The 17,321-nt window shown below is 37.4% G+C and overlaps 1 protein-coding gene across 3 annotated transcripts in view; it reads right to left on the reverse strand.

The window, feature by feature from the left end:
* PHF6 (PHD finger protein 6) overlaps positions 1–16,832 on the reverse strand; it is a 52,587-nt gene extending 35,755 nt beyond the window's left edge. For 2 of the 3 annotated variants that reach the window (XM_081221663.1, XM_081221662.1), the window contains exons 1-3: positions 16,659–16,832; positions 12,546–12,729; positions 12,213–12,314 (exon numbers count right to left, since the gene is read on the reverse strand). In XM_081221663.1, the coding sequence (XP_081077789.1) occupies positions 12,213–12,314; positions 12,546–12,683 (240 nt within the window). In that variant the 5' untranslated portion in view covers positions 12,684–12,729; positions 16,659–16,832. The remainder of the gene's footprint in view (positions 1–12,212; positions 12,315–12,545; positions 12,730–16,658) is intronic. The other variant, XM_081221664.1, reaches the window with a different exon arrangement.
* Positions 16,833–17,321: the final 489 nt, after the last annotated feature.

The raw sequence follows: 17,321 nt of genomic DNA on the forward strand, positions 1-17,321 counted from the left end.
ATTCTTGAGGAGGTGGAGCATTTGTACTACAACTTATTTATGAGGTTCTGTTATTTTAGTAAATTATACTTCTAATCAAAAAAATCAGACTTATAGAAATTGTGGAAAACACCAAAGAGCACAAAGAAAATTAAAAGATCGCTCATACTCATCAAGTGTAGACACCATTACAGTGTTGCTATGCTTACGTGAAAGTATTTTTCTATGTAATTTTGTACATACTGTCACTTGGTTTTTAACTTAATAAATTTAACATTACCACTACTTCATTAAGAACTGTACTGCAAGTAGCTCATTTCGAAATTACATCGAAAATGTGCTTGCTTAGGTACATTCTGAAAAAAATTATTGAGTTCAACGAGCAAGCAAAAATAAAAGGAGAGGTACTGTTAAAAATCCTGTAGAGGCTCAGCACTGGCAAACACAGTGAGATGGGCACCCTCAGATACTGCTGGAAATTGGTCTACTCTCTGGACAGCAACTTGCCTTATTTATCTTAGAACTTATTAAAAGTTTATACTCTCTGATCCAGTAATTTTCCTTGAATTAATCTAGTCTACAAAATAAATCATACTTGAATGGTGTATATGCAATCATGTTCACTGCAGAGTTGGAATAGCCCAAAATGTAAAACCACCTGTGGAAAACAACCACTGAAAAATGTTTAAATAAATTACAGTACAACCATATGTAGGAATGTTCTTTACTCTTTTCAAAAACATTTAATGGCATGGGAAAAGGTTTATGTATAACATTAAGTGAAAAAATAAAGCAGGATACAAAGTTAGGTATGCTAATTATGTTTACAACATATATTCTTTGAAAATAGGTGGAAGTAAACATAGCAAAATGCTGAGTGACTATCTGTGTGTGATTGGTTTTCTTCTTCATCATTTCCTATATTTTCTGATTTTTCTACAAAGGGGAAATTACAAAAAATTATTTAAAAACCATTGGAAATACTCTAGCAAATGATTTCAATACCCATCTCTCAGTTTACTGAGAATAAGGAGGAAACCAAATGCCCAAAATATATCAAAATGTGTTTTGGCTGGTTATAAATTCAAATCTGCCCAAAGTATAACCAGTTAACTACAGCAACTCAGAACAAATAAAATTTTTTTAAGTGAGAAAAAGCTTATTCTCACTTTTATTTTGTCAGTTTATCTCAAGGAAGAAAAGAAAGAGGAAGATATCCCAATAAAACTGTTTTCAGAGAGTGGAAGATTCTTCTGAAGGCTAGGAGTAGGAATTTTTCTTAATTAGAATTCACAGGATCTATTTTATGCAGCATTCATACATAAGCAGGTATTTCTGTTTGTATATGAAATTCTGGCAAAGTACTAAGAAAATACCAAAAAAGTGTCCATAATAAAACTAAATATAAAATGTATATCTGCTTGTGTACCTATGAATACAGAATGGGAACACTACTATGTTCAAGATATCACTACTATATTGCAACACCTGAAATAATTCTTTTTACTTGAACACCTATGGGACTTAAGATAGAGTATTCATTTTGGCTCTTACCATTTTACTTCCTTGTATGACAAATTATCTTTATAAATGTATAGATTTTATCCATCAAGTGCTTCTAGAACGAGTTTTTTGGAAGACAAACACTGTGACTTAACCATGTAGTACTCAATTATCGAGAATGAGAAGGAAACCAAGTGCCCAAAATATATCAAAATGTGTTTTGGCTGGTTATAAATTCAAATCTGCCCCAAGTATAACCAGTTAACTACAGCAACTCAGGTTACTCTGTTATTGAAGATTTTAATATCATATGGAATATTTTTTTCTCATTCACGTTTCTAATAACTGCAGACTTGACATAATTATCTTAAAATACATCTAAAAATATTTTAAAAGTCTGATTTGGAAAGGTGAAATTGAGGAGAACAATCCAATTGAAGGGACAGAGAATGAGCAGAGAGAATCAAAAAGAGATAAAAAGAAAATTAAAGAAGCTGAGAAACTAGATAGGTGGCTAGTATACTTTTCTTTAAAAAAATAAGTATTATGGAAAATAAAACAAAGAGGACTTCTATCGAAAAAAATGTAGAATAATAGGAAAACGGGCCCCCCCAACACAGCAAGGCACCAGTTGGTTGGACCTGAGTGATGTTATCCTGTATTCCTCTTTACACAAAACATTTGCCCTCCAATCTGTCATAGGCCCTACTGGGCCCTCAGCAGAACGAGTGTCATGCTTGCACTGTAGCCAGGTTGCTCTCCATGTGGGCAAATCAAAGTTAATCTGACAGGAACACATTTCTCAAGGACAATGGCGGACTTCCTCCTCCCTGAAAAAGGTCCATCCCACATATCAAATATTCTGTTGAAGGCCAACTTCCTGTCTTCAATATAGGTATAAATGTCAATTCTCAGCTTATCCTGCCTATACCCTGATTTCAAGTTCTTTAGAGAAGTGAGGTGAAAATTTCTTTGCTGTTAATGATTTTTCTTTTACTTTTATTCCTCTGTTCAGTTTGCTACCTAGTAGACCTAATAAATTTCAATAATCAATTACTTCTTCCAAAATGGGGAGATTAGAAAAAGAGACTCTTATAGATGTCTGCATATCATACTATCTTTTTTAAAAATGTTAATAAAAATTATATATATTTAGGATGTACACCATGTTTGTTTTTTTTTTTTTTTTTTTGCGGTATGCGGGCCTCTCACTGTTGTGGCCTCTCCCATTGCGGAGCACAGGCTCCGGATGCGCAGGCTCAGCGGCCATGGCTCACGGGCCCAGCCGCTCCGTGACATGTGGGATCTTCCCGGACCGGGGCAAGAACCTGCGTCCCCTGCATTGGCAGGCGGACTCTCAACCACTGTGCCACCAGGGAAGCCCCCACCATGTTTTAATATACATATACATAGTGAAATGATTACTAGAGTTGAGCTAATTAACATATCCATCTCTCCATATAATTACCATTTTTTTTAGTGCATGTGGTACAAGCACCAGAAATCCACTCTCAACAAATTTCCAGGATACCATAGGGTATTATTAACTATGGTCATCATGCTGTACAGGAGATCTCTAGACTTATTTATCCTACATAACTGCAACTTTGTACCTTTTAACAAACATCTCCCATTTCCCCCACCCCTCCTGCCCCTGGTAACTAGGGTTCTACTGTCTGCAAAGCTTTACTATGTTAAGATTAAGTTGTGCCACACAAGCAGAGTCTCAAGGAGCTGATCCACAGACGAAAGAGGAACTAAGTCACGCCTGAGAGGAGGCAAACGGAACTGAAAGGACTATGACTTAGCTAAAGTCCCGCAGAAGACAGAGGCTGGGACATACCTGCTCCTCAGTCAACTGAAATAGGCCAGGACTGAAATTCACTTTGCAAAAGGAAGAAGTCTTAAGTAATAAAAGGAAAAATACTGCTTTCTTAGTTGCTATGGGGGAAGCTCAGGGAAAACTCAACTAAGACCACAGACAGAGACAAGGCAAAACAAATGAGATTGCCAATTTCTAGGACAGGCAGAAAGAGAAGGCTCTTGGGGAAAAGCTCTAAGTCTTAGCTTGCTCAGCTTAACTGCTGTACATCTACTATGCATGTCAGTAACTGATCACCAGTGTATAGTACATCAATTCTCACAGCCAAGTACTTACTACTCTCAAGATACCTGCTGCAAGAAAACTGCTACAAATGTACAGAGAATGAAAGAGGTTTCAAAAAAAAAAAGCCTGTAGGAAAAAAAACAAAAGCAAAACAAAGAAAAATCAGAGGGACTTCCCTGGTGGTCCAGTGGTTAAGACTTCGCCTTCCAATGCAGGGGGTGTGGATTCCATCCCCGGTCGGGGAGCTAAGATCCCACATGCCTCCGGGCCAAAAACATAAAACAGAAGCAATATTGTAGCAAATTCAATAAAGATTTTAAAAATGGTCCACCTCAAAAAATCTTTTTAAAAAAAGCACTTGGGAGTTGGGAATAGGGTACCTAGGATATTTTCACAGGAGAAACGAGACAAAAATAAAGTGAGAGTAGTTCACCTTACACTGGTGTTTGTTATTCTGTGTTATTTTTAATAACAGAAAACACTACCTCCAGTTCAAACTAGAATGGAGGACAGTGCGGTTGGGGCAAGTTTTCAGAGCTGCCTAAAAAATGCTCCTAACTCCAGGTTCATTACTTTATATAGAGTAATACCTCACATATCCAACACAGTCAGAAAACAGAGAAAAGTCTGAATTAACTGCTTAGCAGATACTGTCCACTTGATTTGTTAAAAACTCCTAAAAAAAAAAAAATGACCACTGCCCAGAAAGGTGGAACATGAACTCATAACTGTTTCTGGTTTATCCTACAGCTACAATTAAAAAAAATATATATATATATACAGCATTTTGAAGAAGGTCTCAAAAAAACACAAACTTAATAAAATATTCTTAATAAGGGTTATATAATAAAATAATTAGGTCTAAGTAGAAAGTTAGAAAGCAAAAATGAAATCTGAAAGCTGTCAAAGTCACTGAAAAGTGACTTGATAGATTAGGATCTTAAATTCCAAGTGCTTCTAAAAAACAGGGCTACTGAAAAGCACTTGTTTTTTTACTAAAGTAATAAACAATTCTAAGCAGTTACTGAATAAATAATTTCAGAAGTCTTTTGGAAATCAGAGGGCAAGTAAGCCTATCAAGCTCTTACTTAACCTAGTCTCCTGACCTAGCTCTCAATATCACATACTCCAACTCCATCCAACTTTATGAATCATCATTATGAGGAATATAAAGTTATCTTATCGGAGCTTTTGAAGTTTGTTTTATTCATCTGAAAGATTCAGAGTTTTTCTGAGCTCAGATCTTTATGTTTAAGCTCTTCTAAGATGTAGGTCTTTCAGGCTGAGGGTACTCTAAAGTGCCAGGCTGCTTACTATACTTAATCTGTGAAGAACACCAACTACAATCCATGCTCAAATAAGTACCAAGACATCCCCCCAAAACCAGACATAGATTATTTTATACTACTGGTTTGGGTTCTCTTCCATTAGCACAAATAAGTGAGAAGTGATTATATAATGACATAAATTTACAGTATTCTCAATTACAAAGAAGTATCAATATTCAATGAAGGCAAAGGAAAAAAATTTGTGAATTTTAAAAAAATTAATTTATTCAGTAATAGTCAAAGACCTGATTTTCTCCATCATTAGATCTGAAGTTTCTCTTTGGCCTCACATTCATTCTCCTTAATCACCTCCAAAGTAAAACAAAGTTCATTTTATATAAATGACAGGTAAAATATCTGTGCACATTTAAATTAATCTGCATGCCATAATGAGCTTTCAAAAAAATTCACATTTATACGAATACATTCATGACGCATGTACACTTAGTTACACAGATGACAATGAGGCCAGTGGACAAATCTTGAGGAAAAGATTTACCTGTTTTTCCCCCAAAATACTGTAAGGCAAGGATCCTGCAAGCCCAATTCGGCCCATCACCTGTTTTCATAAAAAAAGCTTTACTGGCACACAGACATGTTCACTTCTTTGTGTATTGTCTGTGACCGCAACTGAAACAATGTGGCTAGCAAAGCCTTAAATATTTATTATCTGATCCTTTACACGAAGTGTCCCGATCCCTGTCCTAAGGCAATGGTCCATAACGGAGAGTGTTCATCAAAAATCACTTGGGAATCTTTTTCAGAAAATACCTATCTGCAACCCACCCACACCCCTTTCTGATTTAATAGTTGGTTAAGTACCACTGCTGTAAGGATTTGGTAGCACCATTAATTACCTGGCATCTTCTGCTTCTTTGTATGTAGTAAGCAGCGGTTGCGTTCTATACACTTTGGGTGCTCCATTTCACCCTTAATGAATGCCAAATAAGCCACACACACTCTACTTTAAATAGCACTGGCATTTAATATTCATTTAATACTTGTCAAAAGTACTTCCTCCTCCTTGAAACTCTTCCCCCTTTGAGTTCTACAGCATCATTTTCCCAGTGGATCACACTTCAAATGTCACTTTCTATGAAGTCTTTTGACTTCTCAGGTAACATTAATTATGGTCCTCTCTCCCAGCTCCCCTGTGGCATTCTTTACATACTTCTAAGGCCAAAGTACATTTATTCATGATTGCATACAAAGTGTCTAGCATTGTGCTTGGTACGAAGTAGGCACCCAATTAAGTGTCTGATAAATGGACACAGATGATTTCTAGACTCTAGGTGGAGGCCTTGACGAATACAATGCCTGAGGAAAACACCAAAAATTTAACACCCTACTGGTAGAGTGAAGGTTGAAGAAACATGAAAACACCCTTGTTTGAGGCATACACAGCTCTCCACCATCCTGAACAAATAACCAACCTGATTTTTCCCTCTAGGTTTCTCTCCTTCCTCTTCAAACTGCTAGAGCTGCATAACAACACTAAAACACTGATTAACCAAAACACAGGAATTTTATGCTTATACTATTACTTCCGTGGTCAATTTACACCTAGCCCATTATTTAAGCTTCACACTATTATCCAATTGAAGCCCTTCCCTCCTTCAAATTCAGCCAACAGTTAATGAGTGCCCATTTACTAGAGTATAACTGAGCACAAATGAGACGTCAAGCACCGTGCTAAGTGTTTTCCATGCATTTCCCCCGCTTAATCCTATGCTGGGCAAAGAAAATACAGTCTCTGCTCTCCCAGAGTTCACAGCACAGTGGAGGAGAATGGCTTGTGCACGTGTAACAAGTACAATGCATAGTGTTAAACTCTATGACAGAGGTGAAGGTTGAGTTGGACTCAAAAACAGAGAGAAGTTCTGAGAGGCAGCTAGGAGATGAATAACATCTGTACATGGACAGATGTGGGGACAAGCAGAGGACACTTGGGAAACCGAGAGGAGAGGGGATGACATTAGGAATGGAAAACGTGGGTTAAGGTACGACTTCTGAAGGGCAGGTATTATTTTGTAGGCATTAAGGAATCAGTAAAGGTTTGGAGTCAGGAAGTGAGTGATACTAGGTTATAAAAGTAGAGATCAAGTAAATACCAGCAGTATGTTGGAAGGCTGGGAAGAGGAAGACTGGTTACAGGGTCGCAGTAAGAAAGACAAGAGGGCTGAGACATCCCAGAAGTAGAATCGATGTGACTGATGTGAAAGAAGGAAGAACTGAAGGTAAATGATTCAGAAAGAGAATCTGGTTTCAGGGTAGGGAGATGATGAATACTGGTTGAGTTTAAGATGCCTGCCTGCAGGACATCTATGTACAGCAGACAAATATGTTGCCATTATTATACTTCATTCTCCACAATGACTACTGTGTATTACCTGTCTCCTGAAAAATCCTGCTTTGCCCCCCCTATCTAAGTTGAAATTCCTGTCTAATGTTTGAAGACCCTGTAATCATCCCACCTTTCTCAATTCTAATCCATTACTGCCAGTCGCAATGACCCATTCTGTTATAGTTAACCTATTTCATGGACTCATCCTTTTCTTTTTTTAAACTTACCATCTCTAGGAAGTAGTCTTAAGCACCTAAATTGGCAAGACCCCTCCCGCACAGAATAAAAAGGTGTATCTATAAATTGTCATATATGCAGATTCATGGCATGCCCAATATCTAGATCATGAACTCTCAAAATGAGACACCCTGTTTCTCTGGGGTGCCAAGCACTCTACTGGTACTGAGTAAATAAACTAAACACTATGTAAAATATGTCTTTTTATTTTCAGAGGCTACAAAAAGTATCTTGAGCATAATACAGACTTGGAATATTCTTACATAGTATGTATGTAGGATTTTTGTCCCCAAAACAATGCTATTAACAGAATATATTAATAGGAGTCTGATTATGCCCTAAATTCAGTATATTTCCATCTTTATTAGAAAACTTCTAAGCTCTAATCATTACATGTTTTAAAATGTGATTTTTGGTTAGGTAGCTTAAAAGGCAGTCTAGCATAACCTAGAAATTAAGAGTTCTGGCTTTGGAGTTAACTGGCCCTGGATTCAAATTCCAGCTCTGCCACTTACTAGCTATATGACCATAGTCAGGTTACTTCTCTGAGCCTCAGTTTCCTAATCTGTAAAGTGAGAATGGATGCCTTCCTATCTCACAATATGACTGTAAGGATTAAAAAGGTTCATGTATTTAAAGTACTTAGCCCAGTTCCTAGCACATATTAAGTGTTCAATAAATGTTAGCTATTTCTGCTACTGAAAAAAGCAGGAAAAATGTTCAAAGGATTTCTTAAGACATGTGGGTAAAATTTAGTTTGAAAAAGGGAAAGTTTAGGAATGACCTGAGGATAGTCATCAAGTTTATGAAGGACTTTTCATTTTTAATATAGAAAAAAACCAACTATTTCCTTTAATGGAAAGAGGCAGACCTAGAATAAATGACTCTAACTTAAGTGAGATACTTGAGTTATACTGAAGGATGAATTTCGCAACTGTGAAGAGTGTTATATAATACTGGTCCTGTTCCAGGTTGCTTGGGTAGAATCACAATTTCTTGATATATTTAAAATAAGATAGACCAAAAAAATCTATGTTACATGGCTTTTAGGTAATCTTGCCTAAGGGGAGGGAAAGTGAACTAAATGGCCTCTCAACTCCTTCTATTCCTAGAGTCTGTGATATATGTGACATAGGTACCAATTTTAACAGTAACTATCTGATGTGGATACTCTTTTTCTTTTCTTTTCCTTTTTTTTTTTTTTGGTGGGATCTTAGTTCCCTGACCAGGGATCGAACCCCGGCCCCAGAAGTGAAAGTGCCAAGTCCTAACCACTGGACTACCAGGGAATTCCCCCGATGTAGATACTCTTAATGATCTCACCACCTAGTTTCATCCAGCAAGAGTATGTTCTTCAAATATACTCAAGTGTCTCCTTAAACAAAATGAAAACAGCAACGATAACTCATAATCTTACTTGGAAATTTGCATTTCTTGGCTAGATGGCTGGAGAATAAGCGTAGATGGTACAGATGTGGTGTCTCCACATATGAATTCAAGAGGAACTAGAAACCATTCTGGAAAAAAAAAATCTGTCTTAATTGCAAAAACAGAGTCTCAAATTATAAAAACCTTAGTAGGCTGGCAAATGTCTCCTGGTCCATCTTGGTGCTTAAAGGTGATGTAAAAGAGATGAATATGTTCGTGCAGAATGGCTTTCCTCCCCGATCCTTGTGGCTGACGTGAAAATCTTGGAAAATGGCCTGTGGCAGCAAGAACACACTTGCCACCCATACCTCCGGCTCTACTGTGACTTCCCATCCTCTCAAGACTCTGACCCATCTGGCCGCCTATATACTTTCACCTCAAACCCCAGACTCTTCTCTTTCTCCTTTTCTTTGGGGCAAGTGAGAACCTCTGGAGCCAGCACGAGATACAGACTGGAACCTGTCTTAAAAGCACCCATGGACCAGCACTCCTGTTTTTCATTATTTTCAACGGGAACTCATGACCCACTTTTCACCTAAAATCTAGATGAACAGGAGCCAGGGCAGACTCACAGGATAAAATGCCTTAAAAAGTCAATTAGGGAAACTGATTATCTAGTTTACACGTAGCTTACCTACTTACATGAAACTCTCCACTTTTTTTCTCCCTTTCTATTTGATTTATGGCCCTTTTATTGCTTAGACAAATCTGCACAGGGAAAAGTAAATAAGAAAACCAAAATCTGGAATTTTGGTTACTTGATAGTACTTCACGTAAAAATGATGTAATGGAAGGGACAAAACTAAAGGTTAAAAGGAGACTTAAAAATTATTTCAAAATTAAACATACAGATGCTACTCCAGTTCCTAGCCCCTATGTAAATTATTTAAATTCTGACGTTTTAGGAGAAGGAAAGGGAGCAAAATTATATACCTGGCTCAAAAGTTCTCTCCTTCTGCCACTATTCCTCAATGCTGGATGCCCACAGTCTCAAAATGGCTACAAAACACCTTTCCTAAGGGAATTCCCTGGCGGTCCGCTGGCTAAAACTCCATGCTTTCACTGCCAAGGGCGCAGGTTCAATCCCTGGTCGGGGAACTAAGATCCCACAAGTCATGCGGCACAGCCAAAAAAGAAAAGAAAAAAGAAAAAACCCGCACCTTTCCTAAGGTAACTCTTTATATCTCTTATAGCACTCTTTAGTTATGCAACATCACTGTTTAGTAAGCAGTGATACAGCATTATCCGTTTACCGTTGGTGACTTGCCCTAAGTTATATAATGTGTCAGTGGCAGTTATTAAAAAAACAGGCCTCATGAATTCCCAGCCCAGCAACCTTTTCATTAGCCTACAACAATATTAGCAGGATCTTATTATTACTTACGAACAATAACTACAACAGGGACTACCATTTATCAAGTCTTAACCATGTACCAGGTACCATGCTAAATCCTGTATAGTCTCTTTTTTGATTCTCACAATATCCCTGGAAGGCAAGTACTACCATTATCTCCTTTTGGCAGGCGAAGAAAACATGGTGTAGAGAAGTAAATCAACTTGCCCAGGGTCACCCAGCTAGTTAGTTACTAAAGCTTGTGGTCTTAACCTCCAATACTGTTCTACTCCCTAGATCAAGGAACAAGCTTAGTTATTTATAACTCACTACACTTGGGCAAAAAAAATTAACTCCCTACACCATACCATTAAAAATTAATCAAAACCATTTATAATAGTGAAATCTGTACCAAGTTCTGATGCTTTCTGCACAAACAGGTACAAATAAATTAAAGCTCCACTGAATTTAGCAATACTGACAGATGTATGCTGCTGCTTCATATAAAACTAGGCACTGCATTTCTTAATAACACAGTAACATCAGGGACCAAAACTGCTCCTGTTCTGACTAGAGCAGCCATGTCAAATAACAAAAATGTTAACAAGTCAGGATGTAGATGCATTTTCCAGGAATATTCATAATGCCAAGGAATAAATAATGGGGTGATAAGGGTTACAATACAACTAGCTTCAAGTAAATAGTATTCTTTCTTTGTACCCAAAGTTGCTTTTAAGGACTAGGAAATAAAAACATAACTGCTCTGGTTCTCAAAACTCAGCAAGCCACAGTAACATGAAGAAATCTAAAACCACCAAATAAAAAAAACACGCATTTTTAAAAAAATGCAGCATTCTATTGTTATCTATAGTTTTGAGGGTGGGGAATATAAACATTTTCACAGTTAAGGTCTCACTACAACAAAAACTGTCTGACCTCTGAATTCCCATTTGTGTCAATACTGATTCTAGGGTTTGAGACTATTCATCCTTAAAACAAATCTCAAATGTTATCTTTGAACTTCTTCATATTGTTTTTCTTTTCTTTAAACTAATACTAGAAAACTGACTACTTTTCAAAATAGATTATTCCTGACATCAAAATGATAGCCCCCCTTTCCCATTAGATTCTTTATGAAATATGAGACTACTTAGTGCCTAAGAACATAGATACATGTTCTGCCAAACCCGTCTTTAAAATAATGAAACACTTGATAGTGCAGCTACTGAAGGTACATTTACAGATGTAATTTCAATAAAGAGCTCAGAGGAGAAAAATAACCAAATGAGAAGACACTGTCTCAATGTAAACCATAATGTATTAAATAGCAACAGAGACGACACTACCTCTCCAACAGAGCAATACAGTATCTTGCCAAACTGGTTACTTGGTAGTGAAGACAACTGCAGGAACATTACACTTAGCACAGCTTCAGAAAAACTGTAAGATTCACCAAAAGTTATCCAAAGTCAGAAATGCTGTGTTGTATAGCTGAACCATGGTAAAATACGTTGTGCAGCAACTACTAACATTTTCCTGTTGAAAGGGTTCTGTCATCTTCATTTGTAATGATCACAATTACTTTATTAATGGAAAATGAAAACATTTCAGAATTTTAATTATCAAAATATACGTGAATGAAGACTTTAACACATGAAACATTCAAATTAAGCAATCTGCTTGTTTTGTAAGTCAACATGGCCTCCAAGAAGATTTTAATTCTTTTTGAAAAGAAAAAGAATGGATAATATACATATTGATTCACTCCTTTTTCGTTGATTGACAAATAAGTTAAACCTAGCCTTGCAATTTGCTGATTTGGGGAAAAAAATAAGACTGCAATTTAAAAAAATTACACTCAGTTAATAACACGATACACTCTAAAATAAGCAATTTCCTCCTTAATGAGCTTAAAGTAAGTTTTATTCTCAAGAGGCAGAAATACCAACTTACCAGCTTCGTGCCTCTTTTGATTTCCTTTTGGACATCTTCAATAGAAAATCCACCAAGACTTTCGTTATCAGAGTGTGATGATACCAAAGCAGATGAAAAGAGCTATAAATTACATTTAAAAAAAATTAAGGTTCATATATAAAGAAATTACAGTGAAACAGTGAATAAGATGTTAAATTTAAAAGGAAATATTCAAGTAAAAATGGCATAGCATTAGGGAGAAACCATTTCTTAGAAGTTTAACTGGTTTTGTTGCTTTGTTTAGTAATCAGGAATATTCATTATTAAGATTCTCATGGTTTCAGGTCTCTTGCTTGCTGCGGGCATACTTACCATGCACTTATGGTGTGCTGCCACCTTCTGGTTTTCAGATATAAGTAACTGTCCACATTCCTTGTCTCTATTTGACTTACAAAAGCCACATTTGCGCTGTCTTGTAGGCCCTTTTTTCTGTTCAACTGAGCTTGACATGATTTTTAAATTGCCTTTAGAATGCCACTTTATGTCTCAAGAAATGCTACAGAGAATAAGAAGGGCAACAAAATGGTTAATTTTGTTTTAAAAATCAGTTTACACAGTAATATAAATTGCTTAATATTTGACCTAGGTGTTAATATATGCCTTTAAAAATAGCTATTTAGTATAGACAAATTAATATTCAAACCTCTGTAATTTAAAAAAATGTACAGCATATGCATAAAGATAAGTTAATGAAGTACTGAGAAAAATCAAACTGCTCTCAAATTAAGGGACATGTGAAATAATTAGAACTATTTCTGCATGGATAAATAAAACATGAACAGTGTATGATATTAAAATAGTCATCTGCTGACATAATTAATGAAAAACATTTTTCATGTATAGCTAGCTAGGTGCCCCTTTAAGGAGACAAAGAATTATACATCTAAGAGCAGAGTAAAAACTAATAAGAGAACTACACAATATCCAGGGTGAACAGAATTCTATAACTGCACAACTCCTTAAAGTTCACATATTGATAATCCAACAAATGAGAAATGAATTTACATAACCATGACTTTGGAACACTTATTTTTAAAAGCTGAATTATTTTCAAGTTTAAAAAAATCATGTATACATCTTTATTAGTTTTTGCTATTGTATTCCTTTTGCAAGTAAGGAAAACATTAAGCTTTACACCAGTCTATTAAAAAATGCAGACTTTAGGAACCAATCATTTATAAAAACAACTGTATTATCTGACTCTGAGATTTACTCCAAAAGTCTGCTTATTAAAGTTACAAACTGACAGTCGTGTTCTAAATGTAGTAACTTTCATACTTTAATTAGTAATACTGTATAAAGAAAGGGAAATTTTTCTGAATGAGCCTTAAATTTAGTCAAATTATAACTATAGGTAGTATAGTCAAACAAAAAAAGGGAAGAAAAGCTCTAACACGGAAGGTTTCAGATTTAGATCATCAATCTCAACATGGATTCTTCAGAAGACTATAAACAAATGTAAAATCAGTTATTTGAATTGTGTAGGTTTCCCAAATCAACATAACTAAGCAGTTCAGGACCCAGGTTACCACAACACACATTACAGTCACTAAAATCTCAAATTTTTGTCTTAAAATTTACTAAATTCTTTCCATTCCTCCATACATTTGAACATTCTCAAAATATGTTGAAAAAATGGACTCACTAACACTACACTGTTTCTTTCTGAGAAGCACTTGCTCACCAACAGGAACAGGAGCAGTTGGAAGCCATCAAGGTGGTAGATGCAAACCATTCAGTGCTTTACAATATAAAATGCAAATACTTAAAACTGAAACAAAGTCACAAAGAAACAGATCTTCTCATCCATTTATATCTGTTTTTCTCTTTAATGAAACTTCAAAGGCCCTGACAGTCTCTGCATTGATGGGTTTAACAAACTCTTAACGCTATTTGCAATTTTAAATACTTCACTCTTGCAAATGGCATCGGATACTTTACAACAGTATTGTACTCATAGCACTGGCTATAAACCGTGAAACTGATTGAAAACAGGCAGCAAATACTTTTAGGATTAAAGAAAAAAAAAAGAACATAACAGAGAAACAAAAGAAACAAAAGGGGAAGTGTGTTTGCATTTGCTCAGGCAAATATGTGTTCAGTTGCTTTATCAAGAATGTAGCTGCCAACATCTTTAGAATTAAATATGCAAAACATCAAAATTCATAAATAGCACCAGAATTTGCTACTTCAGTTCTAAATTAGCTTTCTTTACTACTGTGCAATGAACAGTAAGCACTCTGAAAAAAATGTAATGTATTCAGCATTTCTCCTGGTCATCCTTGGCCAGCTGAAAGGATGGCACATTATGAATCCAATCTATACAGACATCTTAATGTGTAATTTCTGTACAACCTTAGCATAAGCTATAAAAACAGCTTAAGACAAAGTAAATTCCTAGATTAGAACATCACTTTTTATTCTTAAAATTAATTCTGAAAATGGTGTCCCCAAAATTCTACCCATATGGAATCCTGCCTCTTTCCATTTATAAACAGGTAAATTTCTCATCCTAATTTTGAGAACCTACTTTTCTAGGTATCAAAGACCCCAAAATCTAAAAGAGAAGAAAAGGTACACTTTATTTGGCATTCAGAAATACTCGTGTATTTTTTCTGTAATCAGTTTAAATATAATTTGTAAAGTGAACAGAAACGCACATAAAAGTGCACCAAACCAATTAAAAACTTTCCCCAACGTGCAATGAGTAAATGGATTTTTCCACTAAAATTCAAATAATGCATCTGTGCATATCTTGCTAATTTTTTTTACAGCCTCCTTGTAAAACATGAAGTGGAGAACATCATGGAAACAATGACTCCTAGTAAAAATGTCTTTATCATAAAAATGCAGATTTTTATCTAATGCTGTCACATTTGTGGTCTCTACTTGAGGAGAATAAGGGCATTCCAAGGACCAATATTAAGGGGTTCATAATGATCCATACAGTATGTGGCATTTTAATTTTAGTCTAAAAGGTTTTTCAGGGCATGCAGAGATCAAACTTTGATGCTTTCACCCAACAATGAAACCTTTTCCTTAAAAGAAACATAGCATTATGGTAATGTTATAAAGCTGAAATAAAGAGGCAAAGATAGCAGCGTGAGAAACATAATTTAAATGTCCGAAAAAATATAAAAACCCGATTAGTTAGGCTGAAGCAATCAGTGCATTTCAGATTTTCCAAGATGCTTTAAAGCACCAAGGTGGAAATAACCTGAAACATCAAGGAGAGCATTCAAGAACCAACTCGAGAGCTCATTCAGTGTCTGATATCTGAAAGACCATTTTCACAGAAAAACAAAACAAAACAAAAACTGCAGTTCCGGAAGATCAAACAATTCCACACGCAAGGAAGTTGAAATATACAGATCAAAATATATAAACATGATCCAAGAAGCAGTATTTCTGTCAGGAAAGTTACACTGGAGAGAAATAAACGAATAAGAGATGAACCGGAAGGGCACCTGAATTTGGTTGCACGATATTATTACATGCTTCGCACTGCTTTTTGCGGTTATTCAAAAGGAAACTAAAGGAATTTTCCAGTTGTTTCAAACCCAAGGGTAGAGAAAGAATTTGAACTGTATGAATAAGACCTGATATTACGTAGTAAGCCGATAAAAAGAAAAGGTTTTTCAAAATTAAAGGATTTTTCAACTTCCACGCAGATATCGAAACGAAGAAATTTCAAAAGAATGCCGTGCTGCTCGTCCATATAATAAAGGATGGTACACATAACGTACCGGAGCCTCTCCGTTATTTATTCCTCAATACACACTAGACTCCAAGATCTCCCTCTAATCAAGCACTAGATAAACTCGCAAAACTATCTTCCAATAAAGCACTTTAGCAGGTTCCTTTCGGTCGTAAAGTCAGGGTCCCCTAATTGTCCTTTTCCAATCCTCCTGGATCCAGGAAAATATCACCCTACCACTTTCTTTAACCCTCCTCCCGCCAGGAGTTCGCCCTCTAATAGTCTTCGTTTCCTATCTCAGTTTCACCCCTAATTCCCCCCACCCCGGAGTTTTTCCTCATTCCGTAAGGCTACCCTTCTTGCCATCCTAACAATTCTTCCTCTCACTCTTCCCAAACTGGGAGTCTCCCTCCTTCCCAAATATGTCCTAAGCGATGGCAAAGACTAAAAATTCCCGGTATTTTGTCCTCCTTAAATGTTGCGCCCCCTCCCCCGAAGTCTAGGCTTAAGCCTAACCTCTCCCTTGGCTCCTCCGAAGCACTTTTCTCAGCAGCCTCTCTGCCAAGCGCCTTCAATGAGCGGCGCTTCTGGGGTCCCTGACAATAAAGCGAGACCACCAAGAGTCCCCCTTAACAACGGGCAGGGGCGGCGGCCTGGCCACCGCCATCCTCCTTGTCTTCTCCCGCCGGGCAGAGAATGGGGGGCCCCAGGGTACCGTGGGGACTCACCGGCGGGGCCCAGAGGCGAACGGCAGGGGAGAAGCGCCAATGAGGGGAAAGAGAAAGAACTCGATCTTGGATCTCCGGCAGCGCCTGGGAGCGGGGTTCTGTCGCCGGAGGTTGTTTCCTTTCATTCGAGAAGAGACGGGCTCGCGGAGCGCCCTTACGTCGCCCCCCTCGCACGCAACGACTCACATAGCGTTAATACGTCTCGAGCGCGCCGCGGGCCCTGATTGGCTGCAGCGAGGAGGCAGCTGAAGCCGTAGAGCCACAACGCATGTGCAGAAGCCACCCCCGGTACGGATCGGGGCGGCAGGCTCCGCCTCCTGCTCGCGCGCGTACCTTCTATTCTCCGGTCCGCCGCTCAGCCAAGTGTTTGGGGGCAGGATCCGAGGAGATAGAGAAAGAGATTCAAAGATATCGCTGTGGGTTGGGCGGAGAAGGGGCTGGGTTGGGACTAGAAACCGTTGGCCAGGGGCCCCGGGTAACCAGTTTTCAACAGTGATTCAAGTGGGTAGGCCTTATCCCTTGCACTTGTTCACCGAGGCCTTTTCATATCCATTATTTCATTGTACTCTCGTGGCATCCCTTTGAGGTCCCCCGTTCTCTCGTTTTACTGCCAGGAAAGACTGAGAAGCTCGTAGTGGAGACAGTCTGCCTGGATTTCAATCT

Source organism: Mesoplodon bidens (genome assembly GCF_964165515.1).
Source record: "Mesoplodon bidens genome assembly, chromosome: X".
Taxonomy (NCBI): domain Eukaryota; kingdom Metazoa; phylum Chordata; class Mammalia; order Artiodactyla; family Ziphiidae; genus Mesoplodon; species Mesoplodon bidens.